Source organism: Gambusia affinis, linkage group LG02 (genome assembly GCF_019740435.1).
Source record: "Gambusia affinis linkage group LG02, SWU_Gaff_1.0, whole genome shotgun sequence".
Taxonomy (NCBI): domain Eukaryota; kingdom Metazoa; phylum Chordata; class Actinopteri; order Cyprinodontiformes; family Poeciliidae; genus Gambusia; species Gambusia affinis.
In genome coordinates this window covers 17,227,349-17,248,443 of record NC_057869.1, presented here as the reverse complement: position 1 = coordinate 17,248,443, position 21,095 = coordinate 17,227,349, and the positions used below count along the sequence as shown (strand labels likewise).

At 38.3% G+C, this 21,095-nt stretch overlaps 1 protein-coding gene across 2 annotated transcripts; it reads right to left on the bottom strand.

Annotated features, from left to right (window-relative positions):
- Positions 1-47: 47 nt before the first annotated feature.
- Positions 48-19,824, bottom strand: scube2 (signal peptide, CUB domain, EGF-like 2). 2 transcript variants are annotated; one of them, XM_044098433.1, is made up of 23 exons: positions 19,565-19,824; positions 19,129-19,245; positions 18,848-18,973; positions 18,471-18,605; positions 17,618-17,743; positions 17,410-17,526; positions 16,447-16,536; positions 15,757-15,873; positions 15,516-15,638; positions 15,199-15,315; positions 14,995-15,117; positions 14,567-14,683; positions 12,584-12,673; positions 12,316-12,438; positions 11,644-11,811; positions 11,129-11,335; positions 6,499-6,669; positions 4,236-4,403; positions 3,661-3,822; positions 2,551-2,748; positions 2,128-2,280; positions 1,375-1,454; positions 48-1,131 (listed from the first exon to the last, which is right to left on the bottom strand). In XM_044098433.1, exons 1-23 carry the CDS (start codon positions 19,650-19,652, stop codon positions 985-987), a joined length of 3,063 nt encoding a protein of 1,020 aa, XP_043954368.1. In that variant the 5' UTR covers positions 19,653-19,824; the 3' UTR covers positions 48-984. The 2 variants fall into 2 exon arrangements, with proteins under 2 accessions (XP_043954368.1, XP_043954377.1); XM_044098442.1 differs by having other exon boundaries at positions 11,129-11,332.
- Positions 19,825-21,095: the final 1,271 nt, after the last annotated feature.

The window sequence follows — 21,095 nt, the reverse complement described above, 5'->3', positions numbered from 1 at the left end:
ATAAGTACATAAATGAATAAATAAATAAAAAGTTCATCCAGAACGTGCACCATTAAATTTTCAGTCTTTATTTACAGCAAGTTAGATGTACATAGCTATAAAAAATATACATAGGTATCATTCAGGACAGGTGAACCACTCGGTTATATATTACAGGATGTTTCATTTAGTTTTTTCTATATGCATTATATTTATCATTTACTCTGTCCAGCTGTTAAACCACGAGACACTGTTTGGGTATGATCTGTGGAGGTCCTTATATCATGGATGCATAAATCACAGTAGTTATTCAGACACCCTGGAAAACATAACAAATGCCACCAGTCTTTGAAGCTATACGCTATAATGTTAGCATTTCACCAAAAGTTTTATACATCATATACAAAATATCAATCCGAATAATTGCTTTTGTGATGGGACTACCTCTTTAGTAGTGCTAGTGGTCCCCAAATGTTATTTGTGCTCTATTTGTTCTGGATATTTTTTGTACTTTTTAACTGTGAAAGTAACCTATATTAAAACTAGTTACACACTTTATATACAGTCTCACTGACATTCAATATTTATCTGTTCAGATACCACTCTTGTATTCCTTTACAACCAGATCAGGAAAAGCCCCATAAAGTCAGTATATCACATTAATAAGCGGAATTCCAGTGCAAAGATCTGCAATTTGGATCTCAGTCCTGGATGGTCAATAAGGAGCCATAAAGTCCTTACAGACACATTTCCAAACTAATGGAAGACATCCAGATTCTATTCAGAGATGCCCTAGCAGATCAATAATCCATACATCTTCAGAACTCTGTCTTGAAACTTATGGCTAAAGTCCACTTAAATTTAGTCCTCTCAATTTGCGATCTGCTTTACTTTGTCCCGGAACAATAAAAAGAATGACAGAATGGTCTCATAGGGGCCACTGATACTGTCACCAGTGTCTGACTTGAGTTTGCTGTGAAACATGGTGTTTGAACAAACGGCCTTTTAAGGGCGAAAGAATCTCATGACTTTCGACCTCACAAAGCGGATGAAGGATTTTGGAAACATTTCTTTTGATTCTTGTGTTGTGTAGTTGAAGTAGTTCTGTGGATGAGCCAGCACGTCAAACAACGCTTTCATGAGCTTCTTGTCCTGACACGAAAATACAAAAGAGAAGATATTATAACAACTTAATCCGAGACACAGTGTGTGTTTTATATGTGTACATTATATACTGGATTCCATTTAGAGGAAATGTATTTAATTAAATAATACATAGCTTATTTGTGCAGATAAAAACATAATATGGACAAATTAATATAAATTTTATATCAATATGCTACTAACTTATATTGGTATATAAATATAAATAGGATGAGTGGAAACCACAGATACCTTGAGTATTTCCTGGTGATTCACTGATGCATATAATCTTCCATCTCTCACTATGTCTTCAATCAGTTCCTGGTAATCCTCTGAATGACACATGTAGTAGTAATTAAAAATTTACAACAAAACAAACTTTGATGTGATTTCTTTTCGCCTGCTCAACAATAAACTAAGCACAAAATATTCTATTAAAGGGGTTAGACTTTTGTTTGACAGTAACTTGTGAAATATCATTGATCAAAAATATAAACAGGGTTGCTTTAGTAAAAAAAAAAAAAGCCAAACAATTTCACAAAATGTTTAATCTCTATTTTGTTGGTCCATATAATTTGTTTTTCTATCTTCATCAAAAAGAATATGATATAGTTCTATCTTTCTTCAAAAATGGTTGACAAGTTTAATGGAAAGTTGCTTTTCAGTAAAGGCTGCTGAATGTTTGTGGAGTTTATTATGAAATAAAATGAAAGCATGGTGCATAAAAGTTCACACTTTGTATTCTATATGCTGATTTCTTTCTGGGTTTTTTGTTTGTTTGTTTTCTTATTTACTTTTAACTAATCTTGCCCTAAGAGAGTTTAAAACCACTTACAGGTAAAATTTGTGTGATCTTTCAATCACATTCAAAGGTCTGCAGATGGCACTTTGGACACCCCTGATTTAATGTAACCGTTCCATCACTGATCAATTTAAAGGACAAAGTGTGTATAAACACATAATGAGAATAAAATATTCTTGATTCTTCAAACAGTTTATTCTTACCATCATATGTCACATATAACACCTGGAAACCTTTTGCGCTGTTTCCCTCGTTAGATCTGAACTGTATCCATAGTCTTTTAGAGCGGGATGTGAAGGCAATGGGCCGCTCGTATGTTTGACAAGTCTCATAAGTCGTCACAGAGTTGGGCAGAGCTGTGAGTCAAAAACAGTAATGCACAACAGTGATACTTGAAAATCTGCTGGAATCAAAAAGAGTCCTAAGAGTTTATACTAGACTTACTTCTCAACCAGCAAAACATTTTTTTACAGTTTTTATCACTTTGATGTTAAGTGAATAAATTTTACTTTATGCACGCTGTCAACACACTCTTAGTTTTGTGTAGATGATGGCTAAAGTTCATTTGAACAAATCTACAACTGCAACCTTTCACTTGTTGTTACACACCAACAAAGAAAACTTACAGCTTTTTCTCATGACCAAGTAATCTCCACATTCATCCTCAATGGGCAGGTAGATTTCTGGCACAACAATGAGGACCCGGCGTTTAGGCGGTGGGTTGATGGTCCAAGTGCACTCAATGTTGGCGGGATAGTTCCCCGGGTAGTTTGGAGACTCGATGTAACCAGAAAATTCCCCCAGTTCTCCACCACATTGCCTGTCTGTTAAGCAACGCACAAATATGTGTTAAAAAAGATTTTTCATCTCCTATTTCACCAGGTTCGTCTGCTGTCAGAGTCGGTCCTTGTTCAAAATGGAATTTGAAACAGATTAGGGAGCTCTGCTGGCCTGGGGATGCAAGAACTTTGCACCACTTGTGCGTAGCTAATGGAAAACTTTAAAAGTTCAAATATTTGTGCTGCTAGCTTCTGAGCGTCAGCACATAGTGACTTAGTAAATAGATCCACAGAAAATTATCTTGTTTTCTGATGCTAGATTTTTATTGTTTGCTTACGAAGAAAAGATCCACTCCTCCTAAACCTGTGATTCCTTCCACATAAAAAAGTTCCACTTTAACTCCTGGTTATAAACCTAAATGGATGTGATTGTCAAATATAAATTTACTTTAAAAAAAAAAATCATCCTTTAAATTTTTATATCTATAGCCCGTTTGTTTTTAGATTAAAATGTTGCTGCTTTTCGCTTCTTTTGCAGTTTTCTCTTCAATTGAACAATCATAACAGAAGGACAAAAGCTAAAAAATATGTCAAAGTAAACAAATCTTACAAGAATCTCAAATTTGGAATGGAAAAGTATATTTGCAAGTACATTTTCTCGGAAAAGCTTTATCGAGTTTATCAGGAAATAAATAAAGAATTAAAAGTAAAAGTACCTCAAGTTGGATCTAATCAATGAATACTGTAAAGGGACTGAGGTAGTTCTAAAGTAAAGCACATTCTGTCACACAATTTATTCAACTCATCAATGTTAACTTCTAAACATGTTATCTGAAATGCAAAGCGTATAAATGATCATTGAATGAATAAATGAATGAGGCCCCAGAAGAAATTCTGCTCAGGGTCTCCTTCAACATTTAGCCTTCTCTGACTGGTGAGGTGCATAAACAAACATACTTTTGCACTGCATGATGTTGGTGGAGCCATCAAAATCAGTGGAGGTGTTTCCAGGACAGGTGACACAGTAGTTCTGTCCAAATTCGCCCTGGTAAGTGCCCGTCGGACAGCGGATGCAGCGGTGTGTGCTGGTGTTGTAGTAATGGCCAGTAGAGCACTGGACTGCAGGAGCCAAGGAAAATGACACAAGGTTCAAAATTCATAGAACTATTCACAGTCAAATGGACTATAATAAACTTGCATGGCAAAATAGAGCACTTTAATATAAATAGAATAAAAGGCACATCATCCAACAACAAAAAATGACTTTCAGCTAGTGATGCCCCCCAGGCAACTGAAGAGGGCAGCAGAGCTGCTACTGGGATGAAGAGAGCTGTGTAGACTGTTTCCCCATGACTAAGGACTTGTAGAAGAAAAAAAAGTTTCAAATCACAAAAATTGCACATGTTATAGTTCATTTAATAAGTCTGACAGGTATTCATAAACCTTTCTGCTCCAACTCATCCCTATAAGTCATGAATTTATGTTAGAACTAAACTAGACCACACATGTGTTAGCCCTGATAACTTCCACACCTTTGGTCTCACACTCCTGAAAGGAGACAGCACCACTGTGTTTAGTCACCAGGTTCCCTCCACACAGGAAGCAGGTGGTCCGTCCCACTTCTGGCTGGTAGGTTCCCAGAGGACAGGGAAGGCACGGGACGAAGCCGTCATGAGAGTACTGACCAGGTGGACACTGACCTGGATGCACACACAAAGAAATTTCTGGTTAGAGTAGATTGCTGGAACCGTGGCGACGGTGCAACGTGGTTAGTTGTACACAAGACTTCAAGCTCTTTAAATATATATCAATATAATATTTTGGATAAGATTTGTCTTTATGGTACAACATGTCTCATCAGCACTTCTCTTTGTAAATCCTAGATGATAAATACAAAATGGGTGTCAGCAGGAATTCCCTGATTGCTCCCCTTGTTTAGTCTGTCCAAGGAGATGGGATCTGAGATTCAACCACAAAGTCGCTGCTGATAAAAGCGATGATAGCTGCTTCGGCTTTTATTCAGGGCTCAAAGAACTTGAAATTCAAACACATCTTTATCACCTGAGTTCAAGCTTCTTTGGGTTTACACAAAGAAGAACATCTGCAGAGGACAGATCTTTATCATGGCACCAATGCTTCCTGTGAGCACCTCTGATTCACAAAACACTTACTTTGCACTCTTTGTGACTGTGTGGGTCTTTATCAGCTTTTTCTGTTATTTGTTTAAAGGTAAGACAATAAATCACACTTCTTGGGAATGTAGATACAAACACAGTTGAACATTTCAGATTTGTCAAATAGTTTCCAATAATCTTAAGCAGTTTCTTTTTTTTAATTCTATTCAAATTCACAGTTTGATACTATAGCTTAGATCTGTAAAAAGGGCTATGGCTGATCATTAAACCTAAAAATAAAGGCAATAGGAAATTAGCTTGGCATAAGTGAACAAAAACTAAGAAATTTGTAATCATTTGCCTCATATGTGCTTAATTTGCATTTGTAAATCTCACAAAACTGTTTATTATTCCTTCAGAAGAATTGTGCACATTATATATTGTTCAAAGGACGCTGTATCTTTACTAGAATTTCTTGACCTCAAATAAATATCATAATCAGTTAATAACAAATCTTGAACATTCAGAAGGCTGTAATTCTTTACCTTAACACTTGTCCATATCTGTTGAAATTAAAATAAAAAACATGAGAAAGAGACAAATGGAGGTCAAACGCAGACATAACAGGTCTAGAATCAAATCCACAGCAATACAGCAAACAGCAATGTTACTCTTGCTGTTAAGCCACCATCTCATTTCATCTATTTAATTTTTATACTTAAAATTAACTCAGCATCTGTGATTGAAATGTCAATGCACTATGAGTGCCCCACAAGTAGCCAAATTATAGGACAAATTAATCAAAACATATTAGATAATGCCATCAGTTTCACTTTCCGTTTTAAGCATTTCACATGCTGAGGTGAGTAAATCTTCATCACCCTTGAAAGCATATAGGTGATGTAACACGATATTAAGCAGTCCTCTTACCATACCACTTCATTCCTCCTTATAGCCAAGTATTTTTTACCCATCCTGCACTTCTTTTGGCATCTTAATAGAAAGGACTTTGAGTCATATTGATGCTATATTAGAATATTTTTGTAGTTCTGAAAGTGTTCCTTTTTAAAACTCTGGTATACCTTGAAACTGTTAACTGGCCAATATAATTAGCTAACTCCTGTCTGAAATGTGTAGACACTGTCAAAACTGTAAATTTCTTTGAGCTTATGACTGTTTTCATATCTGAATCATTTCTAGAATGCAATTACTGGCCTAAAAATAATAAAAAAAAGATTTTAGTGAAAATGGCGCTGGAGAGAGAATGAAAGAAAACTGACAAAAAACAACATTGAACACATCTCAGAAAGGCCTAAAAAACTAAAATGAAAGTCACTTTGAATGTTAATGTGAAGAAACCTAACCAATTTCTTCACACTAATGTGGAAAAAATTTTAAAAAACAGGCTGACTTATTAGCACCTTTTTTCGATTACCTTATATATACCCAATAAAGCTAAATTAATGAAAAAGCCAAATATTTTGAGATTTGTGGAGATTTTTCAACATGTGCCTGCTGCTGAAAATTTTTTTTTTACTTATTTTTACTAAGAAATTAATATCTTAAAAACATTATATACACATAATAAAATATTTTAATGGTAAAGATATATTTTAAAATGACAGTAATGTTTATGCCTTCATCTGTTTTAAGCTGTGATTTGTTGAGAATTGCATCTCACCTCCACACTCTGACATGTTTCTAGCTCCAATCACTTTGGCCACCTCTCTCCCGTCAGGAGTGGGACAGATTTCACAGGACATCTGTCCCTCCTCGTCCTGATACGTTCCAGCAGGGCAGGTCACACAGTGTCCCTGATCACCATCGTAGTACGTCCCAGCACTGCAGCTCACTGAAAGATCAGATCAAAAATACATCAATGCTTTAATTAAGTTTTTACACAAAATAAAACTCAAACTAAAGCTAGAATAACTCTCAATAACAAGAGGTGATCAAAACAAGTGTCTGCCATCTAAAAACACTTAAGACAACAAAAACAGTCTGTTGTGTCTGAACTTGTAGTTCACGCAAATGCGCAAACGCTGACATGAAAAAAAGGCAGAAAAACAATGTGATGTGCAGGTGTGAATCAACAAATATCACACTTTGCCCCCTGGCTGCATACTGTCAAACTGTTCTTACCACAAGATAAAGACAACATATCCAGCTGTAAAGCTGAATGACAAGACCGATAAAATAACCCAGACCTCACCAAATCTGAGGTTATTGCAATGAGGCCCAGGTGCGTACTTGAAAAGGATAAACACAATAAAGAGCTTCAAGTGTAATGTTTAAATATTCACACATTAAAGGTGTTCCTCAAAGCTTTATATGACTTTTAGCTCTGTTAAAAATTGGAATATGATGATCTATTATTTTTACCCAGGCCAAACCATTCATCCGTACATCAGGTAATTCAAAATGCTAAAAAAAAATTCAGAGATTATTGGAGCCTCAAATCCTACAGTTTTATAATATGCTAGACGGATCAACTTTTTATTACTCTCCAAAGCTGAGTAAACTTGTAATTTAAGCTTCAAGGTGTTACCTTCCACTGTCTCTCTACTGATAGGGACCTTTTCAAGACCTAGAACTAAACAGAATGAGTAGTAGGTGTAAGCCAGTAGAACCTCGTTGTGTGGTAACATTTAATACAGTTAAGCAACCTTCTAGTGCTACCACATGAAAAAATATATTGTATACTGTATGTCTGTTAATCGTTTTTATTCAAAGAGGAAAGCATCTACTTCTGCAAAAACAAAAACAAAAATCTACAGAGCAACACAGTTATACAAGTTGTGTATTGTTTTTTTTTAATTATCTTAATTGTTTTAACTTTAATTTAGTTCTTTACAGCTTGTCCATAACATGCCAACTCTAGAAATAAAACAGCATTATTTCAACAAGAACCACTGTTTTTTGTTTTTTTTGTTTTGTCCTAATAACAGCCTATTCTTTTATGGCTGGAGATATTTCCAATCAGCAAAATTTGTCTTTCATAGAAACAAGGGAAAACAGTAGCAGCCGTTTTACAGTCAGCTGGTCAACATTGTAAAGCAACAGGTGGGGGAGGGGCAGTCCTGTCTCACTCTTTCTTTTGTACACCCAGACAAAACAAATGGTCACTCCAGCACTTTCTGTGGAATCTAATCAAGTTAACTTTAAGCCATAGGAACAGAATAACTGAATATTTTGTGGCTTTGAAATCAAAAGTTTTTCAACTTATGTTTATTTGGCCGATGCTTAATGACTATTTGTCATTATTTATTTAGCTTATTGTCAGAAATTATTAAACAGACATTGTTTAGCAACACACAACCTGCATCCATTAGGAAATTGATTGTGATGTTCTTTAACACTCAAAAAGTGCTAACCTCTACGATTGCATATTATCAACAACACACTGAACTACAAACATTATTTTTTGATGTTTTCAAGCTCTTCTGTCAGAACACAAATAAATCCCACAAAGTTTTATCTTGCGATAGATCAAAAACAGATCTGTAATATTTGCAACCTGATGGCATACAAGATAAAGTCTTTCATTATTTATATAATAATCGGGACTACAGACTCACGTTTTGGTCTCCCAGTGAAATAAAAACATACGTGTTGCTTTTATAGAAAAGCTAAATATATTTATATTCTATACGTTTTATATCTATTCATGAAATTAACATTATTCCTTATGTTTAGATATGTAAGGATTTAAAAGGATTAAATTTACATGCATTTTTTACAGATAATTTATGCTTAACGTGAGAACAGATTAAGCTTACAAATAAAGCTTTTTGATATGCGCAATTAGAAAAGCACATAATGGTGCTTCTTGTAATGCAGGTTCACCAAAAACAAAGGGCTGCCTACCTTTAAAATTGGCTTATGTAAAATTCAAAACACAGATCATAAGTGAACATAGATTATGTACAAAGTGTCCAAATCTATTTGTTCAAATGCCTTTAAAAAAGGACCAGCTTAAATCAGCCATGAAACTAAGAGCACTACCGTAGTCTCTTCAGAACCACCTTCTTAATGCTTGATACAACCGAGCTTTTGCCAAGCATTAAAGGGAAACTTTTAATGCTAGCATAAACACCCTCACCTCTTTTAAAAGCCGACCTAGCGGAAAATCAAAGGGGGGTTTTTCCCTCTTACCTCACAAAAGTGCAAAGGCTTGATTACAGGGACGAAAATACTTTTCTTGCTTCAGTTCCTCCCCCCTCAGAGCAATGCCTTTAATTAATTTGGGAATTACTGTGTCTGTTTGATAGTTTAAAGAACTTGACTTAAAAAACAAAAAAAACAAAACAAAAAGAACGAGCTGATCTCAAACAAGAATAAATCAACCAAATCCCTCAGTCTGCGGTGATAAATATGCCCTAGAGATGCAGCCTTTAAAGCTGCAGGAAGGCTCAGCACACAGCAGCTTGAGTGGAGCTCCATTATACTCAACAAAGTGTTGGATTTTCCTCTAAAAGGGGGAAAATGTAATTCTATCAAGAGCAGTTCATTTTTGAGGGCCATTGTTTACTCTGAAAGACCATGAGGAGCCCATCACTGCATTGTCTTCTAACAGCTTTTATTTGACAGAGGGAAACAGTGAGGGAAGAGGAGAGAGTTGGGGTGAAAAAGAGAGGGAGAGAAAAAAAACCTTGAAGCCTTTCAAATGCAAAGAACACCTCTATAGAGTCCTCGAATTGATGGCCCTCAAAGAGGTTTAAAAGACCTTTCACCTCTATTCAAGGCCCTGCTTCTTGCCCACTTGATGACATAGGAAAACACCGCGGTATCACAGCAGTGAGGAGCTGAACCCAATAAAAGGGGTCAGATTTTCTGAATCCCCCCATTCGACTTGGCCCAATCGCTGCTCGCGCCCATCGAGCGGAGGCCCAAACAGCTGATGCTAATTGATTCCCATGGTGCGGCTGAAGTCAGCTCTTTTTAGCAGTTTAGTGGCTGGGGGTCATCCAAAGTGGCCCCAGCTGGGAGGGAGGGGTTGTTGATGATGGGCTGCCCAAGACTCAAACTGCCAGCTTGGATCACCAGCACTTCCTAAACACCTCAGTCATCTCATTTAATGATGCTTTCATGTCTTTAAGAGAATAGGAAAAGATATGTTGTAATTTACTGAAAATCACGAATAATGCAGACTTATACTTGGATATAATTCTGTGGCTAAATTCTTATACTTCCTTACTAAACACACAATCCTCTGTTATATAAGCTAAAGTGAAACCAGAAGGATCAACACAATTTTCTGTCCAAATTCAAAGAAGCCTGTATTGTTTTTTTCTCTAAAAGAGCAAGCCCCAAATGTGTGTTTTTTTTGTTTGTTTTTTTTTTTACTCAATAGAGCAAACTGAAAAGGAATGAACTGCACTCTGCACTAAGCCAGTGTGGGAGGTGGGGGAAGGAGGGAAAAATATAGCTCCTTTAAAAAGCTGGAGGTTAAGAAGAATGCCTCTCTGAATCCCTCCACTCCCCCTCTCCCAAATTACATGTCTACACCCCTTCCATGGCCAATGGACTGCTTAATGTCGATCTGAAAGTTTTGGCAGGGGGACATTAGACATCAAGATGTTTAATGTATGTTGAACAGGAGCAGTTCAGACTCAAATCAAGTGTCAACAAGGAATCTAAAAGTAGAAGAAGGTCGCAAAGTCTCAAATGCCTTTGGAGACGTGTTTTTTTAAGATTTAGACAAGTCAAGATCTAGGATTGCATTACTCGTGGTCCAAATCTTGCACAAAGCAAGATCTGTCTGAATAAATATTTAGAAGACAGGCACTACTTTCCCCAGAAGATGTTTCAGCAGCAAACTAACTCACTGTGAGGCCAGAAAACAGGGGCGTACAGTAACACCAGCCAGGAAAAACACAATCCAGCTCCCGACTCGCCTTTTGACAGCATGCGGTCGCGTTTAACCAACGTTTCCTCCGTCGTAGGTTGTATATAAAACCCAACCGAGAGGCGCAACAGCTACCAGGAGAGCTGTCCTGAGGAGAGACGCTGGAAGATCTCACAGACTTTGGAGGCCCAACAACAGCTCCTCTGTTCTTCCACAAAAACCCGCTCGCACCACTGTGCTCCAGCTTGCTCATTACAACATGTCTGCAAACCAAATATGGCACTCATCTGGCAAACACCTGCACCAAATCCAATCATTAAACCAACTTTCTAAATATATCACCCCTCATATGAGCCACCTCTGTTACTGTCTACTGTGTGCATGCATAGTCGTTACTCTGAGCCAATACTGTAAGTCTGGTGTTTTAAAATGTTTCTGTTCTCAATAAAAATATCCAACTCACCACATTTTCTCCCCACCAACACTTGTCCCGCAAGGCAGTGTCCGGGCAGTCCCACCAGTTGACCCTGATTCCTGGACAGGTCATAGTCGGCCCCAGCAAAGTGAAGGTGGAACTGCTCCCGGTTGATGGACTTCCTCAACGTCCTGATGGTCTTCCTCAGTCTCTTTTCTGAGCGTCGACGCACACAGTTCAGGTCGCAACTCTCTGCTGAGAGAAGCACTTGATACCACATTTGTTTGCGGAAAAAAAAAATATCCTGAAAACCTACAATACTTGGATTTTTTTATGTCATGCTTCACTCACATAAACACCCAGAGATGCCAAAACAACAATGAAGGAAGCCAAACAGAAAGCCCCTAACTTACAGCCCTTGCACCTAGAGCCAAGCCAAAACAGGAGATACTTTAAGAGCTTTGGGTCTATTTAGTGACAAGACAGCAGCGGAAGGGAGTCAGACACAGAATAAGAAGAAAAGGTTGCACGCAGGGAGGCAGGCAGGAAGCAGAGAGACCAACCTGTTACCTCCTCAAGGTTAACATCCAGCTCAAACTCAGCTGTGATAGCGAAGCCATCATCCTCAACGGCCTTCCTGCTGTGGCGGCTGCGTGTTCGCTGGCCCAATGAGGTGCAGTGAAGTCTTACGTAGCTGAACTGGACATTTTCGGTGAAAAGAAAGCTGCAATCTGTGAACATGGGCAACATGTTAAAATCGACTCTGCAGTAGATGGTTAAATATTTACAATAACCTTGAGTAGGAACTGAGATGTCACTGAAATATGCATCTGAAACAATTGAGCTTCCTTTTAGTATACAAACCCTGTAAAAAGACTGAACCCCCTTCAGAGAGGCCAAATAATCCAACAATCAAGGAGGTATTTGATTGATGGCTGGGTCAAACACAACTAAAAGGCTTGCAATGGCTAATTACATCCTCCCCTGTCACTGCCAGACAAAGTGCTGCTCCGAGACATTCAAAAACACCCCAAACCACATCACTTTCACCACAAACGTCTTTCACATTTGCCCTCGGTTTCTGGTTTCTTTGAAGCAGCTTTCAGGTCTGCTTTATCTTCTTTAGATGCTGGCAGTTCTCAGTAAACCCTAAATGTTTTAACCAGCAGCAAATAAAAGAGTCATGTCTATCTGTCATTTTGTGTTTGGGGAGGCCGCTGGGCCAATCTTTGTACCTGAGTGAGCTGAGTTGAAGCTCTCCCACAGTTTCTCCTGACTTCGTTTGAGGTTGCACTTGGCAGTGCCAGACTTGAAAGTGGCTGTGGTTTTAATTCGGTGCACTCCGGCCTTTGCTGGGCCTAATGGTCAGAGCAACAGGAAACCTTGTCATTCTGATGTATTTATACGTCTCCAAAAACAACAGACACAACCACAACATTAACCTGTCCTCAGGTTAATGCTTTGTGTGACCAAGCAGAAAGATCTGTGAGGTTTTGTACTTGCCCAAGCAATGAGAGCCACTGTTGCTCTTTTGTATGGCAGCCAAGCAGGGCAGAGGCATTCCACAGGTCACCGTGTAGGAATCCTCCGTCCCTAAAAACACACAAGGGAGCATGACACACAGGCCGAGGCTGACAAAAGTCAGGGCCACAAAAGCCGAGCCAAAGAGCAAAGAGGAAGCATGTAGGAACACGATGAGTCCTCTCCGTAGACTAAAGCTGACAACTGTTCACACAGCTAGATCTAAAACAGCTCTACTTAAGCCCCTTTTCAGACCTGAGATTCACAACACTGATGGCTTCATCAATCAGTTAAAGCTACACCATTCAATCACTTTTATGTTGATGTTTCCTATGGCTTCATCAGCGCTTACTCACGACAGTGATGGGGAGGTCAGCGGTATGGATGTGATTTTGGTTGCAGAATGTTTGCCAAAAGTCTGACAAAGGCAGAGTTTACATACAACAGCATTTTTATGTTGCCATAACAGTTCAGATTATCCGATCAAACGTTTAGCTTTTGTCAAATGTCCTGATGGTGGATGGCAGTGGATCAGAATATTTAGTTTTCTACATATTTAAGCCTCCTGAACACCAGGTATAATAAAAGACTCAGAAACATTATTTATATTTGAGAACTTGGTTATACAGAAATCAAATCTAGATATGTAAACTCTGTTTAAAAGCAGTTATAGTTAATATTTTATAAATAATTCTCATATCTTGTCTATAAACCCTCTGTAAATTCTGAATGCTTCATCAGAGGTTTTCACCTTGAAACTCCCCCATGGATGCCAGTTTTTTCTTCTCTTTATGTGTGTTGAATCATCAACACAGATTTGAAGCAGGGATTTAGATGTTGTTGAGTTTCTTTTTTATAAGCTGTCAAATGCACTCTTAATATTTGTAGACTAGCCACCCTATCCAGACTGATTGAAGTCAGTGACTTTATTTCTAATATGCTCTTGAATGTCTTTAAATCAGACTGTTGCTTTTTGAGATCTTTTAGCTCATGTTGTCAGAACGGTCCTATTAACGTAGTCCCAGTTTGGTTTGGACAATTACTTTTTCTGAATAAATTAAATCCACATTTGAAAAGTGTTTTTTTTTTCTACATTTACCCAGGTAACTCTATCTGATGTTAAAACTAGAGTTTGGTTTTCAAACAAATACTACGAACGCTAAATAAGTTTATGGACATTACATAGACGACAAGACAAGGACAAAATTCCCGGGATTTAGAAATAAAATGACATTTAAAAATATGAGAAGATAAATTTCTATTGAAGCCATGTAAAATAGGACAACACAATGAGTGTTAATTAAATTTAGACTGGGTATTAGCATCTAATTTATTGAAAATATAACAACAACAATAATAATAATGTGACAAAATTTTGCAATTGGTGAGTAAATGTGTCAATTTCAGCTTCATTAACTGAAATGAAGCTGAAATTCATTTCAGCATTTCAATAGCAGCGAGTCCAATAGACTTGCTGCTATTTTGTACTTGTGAGTCATTCAGAACCAAATAGCAAAGGGCAAACCCAAAGCATCACAATCCCCACTAGAACAGCTTCCAGAATCTCAGGAGAGAACTTGTTTAATTGGGAGTCACCATTTGTTTCACTTTTTATTTTAATTGGTGACTAATTGGTGATTAATTCGATCTGGATTTGATTCTTCTTTTAAAAGAGACTAGAACAAACATAATATACTCAGTGGTTTAATTTATAAAATTCTATATTTAAAACCTTAAAACTTATCACAGAACTTTAGGCTGTCTAAAATATATAATTTATCTACATTGTGATCAAATGAATGGGATAGAGGCATGCATCTGTGTAGCATCCTAACAGTGACGCTTGTACTTTCATCTTTAAATCTCAACTGTTTTAACTAGACAAGAACAAAGAGAATATGGATCTGAAAGTGAAGAGTAAATAATGTAAACAGCAGATAAGAAAAGGCATCTGGCTCAACTCACCACTGCTGATATGAACTTGAGACTGGCAGTTCAGAAAGCAGCGATCCCCTCCGTGCTGCTTACTACAGTTCAAGGTAGGCTTAGAGGGGAGGTTTGCAGGTGTTAAACCCTCAGCCTCTGAATAAAGACCACAACAAAACTCAAAGGTAAAAAAGAATGTGTTTGATCGCAACAAAGAAGACGAGAGACAAAAAAAAAAAAAAAAAAAAACTCCATACAAACCCATGCGAGCATGTTTGCAATTCTGATGTTTTTTACTCAGGCATGAGAAAAAACAAGACAGAAAACCAAAGAGAAAAAAAGAGAAACATTTCAAAGTATCTCCTGTTTTTGTCCCCACATTGCCTTCTGAATCATTTCACATATAATCACAGTGAAAAAGCAAACAATATATACATATGTAAATATATAGAGCGGCATTAACTTACTGATGCAGTCCTTTTTGTTCCAGTGTAGCTTATAGCCGGGACGACAAAAACACTCAAATCCACCCACAGTGTTCTCACATCCATGCTCACAGCCACCGTTGTTTACACTGCATTCATTCACATCTGGAGTGAAAAAGCAAACACATTTTCAAAAATTACTCTGTGCAGCCTTTTTGAATGCTTCACCAGAGAGGTTTATCTCACCTCCACAGTGGGCCAGTCCATACAAGGTGTAGCCTTTGTTGCACAAACACTGAAAACCACCAGGGGAGTTCACACATGTGTGATCACATGTGCGCTCAAAATAACATTCATCTATATCTGTAATCAAACACAGATGATATAATAGCATGGCAGTCAGTCATAGCCGTCACCAAGAGGCATTTTACTCCATTATCCATTGAAATTATGTGGCAAATGAACAATGCCAAATAAGTTGAAAACATTGATTTCAGTGCAGTTACATCGTATCGGCAAATTTTTTTTCCCCTATTTATTACCAATGTAATAACAGTTATTACCCTGACAAGAGCGCTCATCTGACAGCAACTTAAATCCTTTCCTGCAGTTGCATTCAAAGCTGCCAACAGTGTTTTTGCAGAAGTGTTCGCAGCTGCCGTTGTGACTCTCGCACTCATCGATATCTGTGAGGAAGGAGTTTCTAATCAAATTTCCGGGGGAAAAGGAATCTTTCACAGACATATCAAATTAGTGTGCTGCTGCACTTTATGAAAGGTGTAGTTATGAACCGGTCAGTCTGACCTTTGCATGATTTTCCATCCGGCTGAAGTGTGAAGCCGTCGGGACAGCTGCAGCGCACGCCAGTGGATGTGTCCTTACAGGTTGAGTCGCAGCCCCCATTGTTCAGCGCACAGGTTTCTAAAAATTACAACCCAAATGTGTGACTGTCAGCTGTGGCTGACGGTGGTGCTTTGTTTCTCACAGACAGAAAACCCATCAATACATGCACAAAAACTTGGTTTTCTGACATGTGTCACCTTAAAACATGTGGAACGTTCAGATTTATAACCTACTTTGAATTTCTGTCTAAATAAATTGATCCTTAAAAAGTGATTAGGGCAGTGCAGATTTGTGCCTTCTAAAGAGAATACAGCTCTGATTACCAGTGCTTAGCGTTTTTCAAGATAAAATGCTAAAAAGCTGCAATGTTTTTACACGCTTTCTAAAAGCCTGAATCACACAACCGATGAATATAAACTCAGTCAGAAAATATTCAAATGCCACCCTAGCCAAATAGAAGGAAAATGTGAAATTTACCACACTGTCACAAGTGCATATATTACAGGAGAGAGACTTGAGGTGGAACAGCGAGCATGCAGTCATTTCACAGTTTGCTTAAAGGACTAAGGAATGTATCGGTGTTCTAGACATTACTCGTCTTCCCGCTTATGCCAGTTCAAGCTGTCATCCTGTGAAGGGTGTAACTGTTACCCATTGACAATCTTCTCTTGACACGTTTATCCGCCTCGGTGGAGGACGTGGCATTGTGGTCCGAGGACTCAGTGGTGGCTTCGTCTCGCTCTGTGACACACAGAAAACCATTTAAAAACGGAACAGGTATGACTGAAAAACATCTCTCAGATTTATATTTTAACACAACCGTGCCACCTGACCAGTAACTTCAATTCTAGGAGTTTGTGCTACTTCAAAGAAACCAGAACCATTTTGGGATACTCTGCTTGTAGTGGCTTGGTGTATGTCAAATATTACAGCAGATAAGGATCTGCAGAAAAGACGACATTTACACGTCTGGACCTCACACGCACTGCTGCTGGAAGAAAAGAGATAACCCTTTAACCCATCATCTTGCAGATGATTCTTATCTGTCCAATCCATTGTGTAGGAGAATGAGTAAGAGCAAAACCTACAATGTTTTCAAAACATTCATCAAGATAGCCTGCAATGTATAAAGGGAAACAAAAACACCCAATTTTGCTATATTCATAACAGAAACGATTTTTCTGATTGTGAAACTTGTTGGAATGCTATTGGTAAAAACAGGATAATTCAGTTCTTCAGTGACTTACATTTATTAACTCTAATAGTTAAAACAAAATACATATTCCCCTTTAAATTTACTCAATGGGGCAATTTGTTTAATTTAAAATAGGCTGCAAGTTTCCTCTGACCTTGGGGGGATGTTACTTATGCTTGTAGGAGTAAAACTGCTGTGCAATAATCAGATAGAAGTTGCTCCCTTTTCTCTCTTCCTGAATGTTGAATGCTGTCAATCAAAATATATCAACTACATCTTTTACTTTTCAAGTGTACTAGTGAATTTAAATTTTTAAAAGGAAAGTGTTACAATATCAAAGTATATAAATATTAATCTTCTGGTTCCTTTAATTGAGGAGTTAATTTTTACATCATTTCCTGTTTTACACAGATGCTTACCCATACAAGTCTTCTTGTCAGGCTGTAAGGTGTACCTGACGTGGCACCTGCAGATGGGACCGTCCTCTGTGTCCTCACAGGTGTGCTGGCAGCCTCCGTTGCCGTGGTTACAGGTTACTGCAGAGCAAACGACAGTCGGATGCAAGGCAAATCATCGGTGAATTTGCGAGCATGACTTTGGGAGTAGCGCCACAGTGGCTTCACTCACAAATACAGTCTCTCTGGTTCCTGGCCAGCTCAAAGCCTGGACGACACTCGCAGGCCACACCTCCTCTGTGACTCTCCTTGCAGATGTGGGCGCAGCCATGCTCCTTGTTCATACAGTTGAGGCCCTCTGGGATAGAAAGTGGGAGAGAGGTAACACAATGAAACTCTCCGGCAGTGACTGACCAGTTAAACACAAAGGCACACATACTGAGAGATTAGTCCAGCATCCTCAAAGACACCAATTGTTCTCATGCCTTGCACAATCCAAAAACATCCAACACTGGGATATTTTTATCACCTTTGTGGAGAAAAGGGGAAATTTTTGCACGTCCCTTTGCATAAAAAGAAAACACAGCAAGCTGTTCCTCTGGATACAACCCACTTGATGCTGCTTTGAGCCTGAAGCTGAGAGGAGGCGCAACGCCATTTATATAGATGGGTCACAGCTGAGTGGTCAGGTCTGCAGGATTTACAAAGCCTGTCAAGACCCAATGGAGTGGAAAGTACTTGCATTTAAGTTGACTCCAGTCAAGATGACAAAACAAAGGCACTTCAGACTAATCTGTGACACAGACCACATAAGCCAGAGTGTTGCAGTTATTAACTTATTTTGTTCTCTGGGACACAGAGGATATTTTCCCACAGCTTGTTGCTGCTGCACATTAAAAAAAAAACAAAGCTATGAAGAGACAGCTTGAATATGTCACTCCTCCTTACACCAACTATCTATCACAGAAGCAGAAAAGTTTATTCTCCTGGTAAGACCTAAAAGGGTCCTTCAATACACTTTTAAATTCAAAACCTGAGCTGTAAATGAGCCAAGATGGGACACATTGTTCACGACGTAAACTCACCAATGGAGCGGTGGATGCAAGTGTGCTGGTTATCACTGAGGAAGAACCCCTCTTTGCAGCGGCACTCGTAGCTGCCCACAGTGTTGACACAAGTGTGCTGGCACCCACCATTGTTGAACATGCATTCATCCACATCTATGGGACAAGGGCAAGGCTGCATTCAAAAACACTTTACAGTCTTCCTGGAGATTATTTGTCCTCATCACTCATTTCCCCCCTTCATATGAATCATGTTTGGTGTTATAAACACTGGAGATGAGGCTAATACTTTTTAAATGACTGCGTGAAACTTCAAACACAACCCACACAAACATGGATTCCTCAAAGATCAGATTAGATGAGTCAGAGCTCCCTCTGAAGCTTAGAGTGGATCCTACCCAGACAGTTGTGTCCATCATTGGCCAAATTGAATCCATCATAGCAAGTGCAGCGATAGTTGCCTGGTATGTTGGTGCACTCATGCACACAACCGCCATTGTACTCCAGGTCACATTCATCAATATCTGAGGAGTAAACACCACATGAATATATGTTTACCTCCTGGTCAAAGGGAGTAAGATTTGAGCCAGTGAACAACAGTGAAGAGGCATGCATAGATATCAATAAAATGACAACACAGGAGTCAATGAATACAGTTCTCAAAGTATTGAGAACTTACCTTCGCAGTGTTTTCCATCTCCTTTAAAGCCTCCTTTACATGTGCACTTATATGAGCCTTGAGTAGTCTGACAAATTGCATCTATGTGACAGCCATCACTTCCTTCTGCGCAGGGATCTGGTCAGATTTATCAAAACACGTGGAAAACATGTCAGTATGTCATTAATAACAGCCTAAAGGCTCTTTCATGTTTAAATTATTGACTGAAATGAGAAAGTGAGGAAATGAATTAATACAAAAAAAGTTAATACCAGTTACACTATCTAAAATCTAAGTAGTATTATGGGAATAAAATCCCATAAAACTATTTGTAGTTTTATAGTCTATATATAGATATATATATATATATATAAAGAATCTTAAGGCGTGCGTAAAAAGTCGCGTTCCACTCGGTTGAAAAACCCATAACACATGCAAACACTCACTACAGTCCCACCTCGAGTCTCTGGAAGCGCTTTGCTTTGACGACTATTTAACAAGAGCAAAAACAAACAAAAGTTCCTCGCAGCACAAATAGCTCCCATGGTGATATGGTCCAAGTTTTAGAGGTCTTCTCAAAAGGACGCGGGCGCACTGAAGTCGTGACGGAGCGTCCGCCTCATTTTCATTCTCGCCTGTCAATCCGCTTCACAACGGGCTTTAGAAAAGAGAAAAGAGAGAGTGACTGAAAGTATGGGAGAGAGAGAGAGAATTAAGGCGTGCGTGTGCGTGCACGCGGGGGAAAACTGGGGGGTGGAGGGTTGAGCGGTGAAGCCTCCAAAGAGCCAATGGCACCAGCGCGTGGTGTAGGCTTTTATTTTTGAAATCTCCGAGCGGAAGAGATTGTAGTTCGCAGGTTCTCCGGTACTATGCAAATCTGAGTTTTAAAGCTTTTTGCCAATTTTAAGGTCGAAAATCAAGGCAGTCTTTTATAGTTAAATTTGTTTCTTATTAGTTAGTGTTATCAAGTCTTTTTGTTGTTGTTGTTGTTGTTATTGTTGTTTGCTTTTGTTATTGGAAATTCAGTTGGAATATGTAAGTTGTGACATTTTATAAACTGGTGGTTCTTTCTAGGGGGCTGGGTAGGGGTCATTGAAATTTTTATGGGGGCACAGAGCAAAGTAATGAAACAAGAAAAAGAAAATGCATTTATCTCATTGTTTAATGAATTAAGTGAACAACAGAGCCAAATAGTCACTAACAGCAAATGAAAACTGTGATTTCTTCTTAGTACAGTTTAAGCTAAAAGTGCAACATGTTACATTTTAATTAATTGTTGAAGTAAAACTGTGAAGGTAAAAATTTTATTTGTCCTAGGGGACCAATTACTTACAGTCTCCAGAGCATATCATCATAAAATGTTGACTTAATATGATCTCTTCGGTGCAGGGGCCATAATAGAGCTCATTACTACAGAGATGTAGACCATGGGCAGTATGGAAGGGCCAATAGTAAAAAATAATTCTGATTTTAATGTAGATGGGCACCTGGGAGCAACCAGCTTCAGTGACAGAGATGTGAATTAAGCACAAGTGGAACTGACTTTCTGGAGGAACATGTCAGAGTTAAGTATTTTCTTAATATGCCAATTAAAGTCAGAGCAATGACTAACATTGACCTCCACTTAAAATAAGGACCTCTGAAGGTTTTTTTTAAACATATTTGCACAAATAGGTTTTGTTACCCATATATTTAAGATATATATATATATATATTTAAAAACAGCCAGATCATATAATCAACAACACAAAGTAGAAGAAAAGTACTTTTTAAACTTTTCATAAAATGTCATAACAATTTCATTTTTATAAAATACACACACACATACCCACATGTTGACGTCATCGACATGGGTGAAGACTGCCGCAGCTTTTGAGTCTGGTAAGGCAGTTAAAGAGGTCTCAAAAGAAAGTGAGATCAGTCGTTTCCCTGTAAGCCTACGGGAAATAGTCTATAAGTAGAGGGCATTTAAAACAACCACCAACATG

Bases quoted from the DNA above. Each gene is read 5' to 3' on its own strand.
- scube2 (XM_044098433.1), bottom strand. From the start codon at position 19,652: ATGGGAGCTATTTGTGCTGCGAGGAACTTTTGTTTGTTTTTGCTCTTG. The intron at 18,974-19,128 runs GTAAGTTCTCAA...TTTACTCCTCAG, and splicing joins AGATGGAAAACACTGCGAAG to ATATTGATGAATGTGACCTG. The intron at 17,527-17,617 runs GTGAGTGAAGCC...TTTGCTCTGCAG, and splicing joins GAACCAGAGAGACTGTATTT to TAACCTGTAACCACGGCAAC.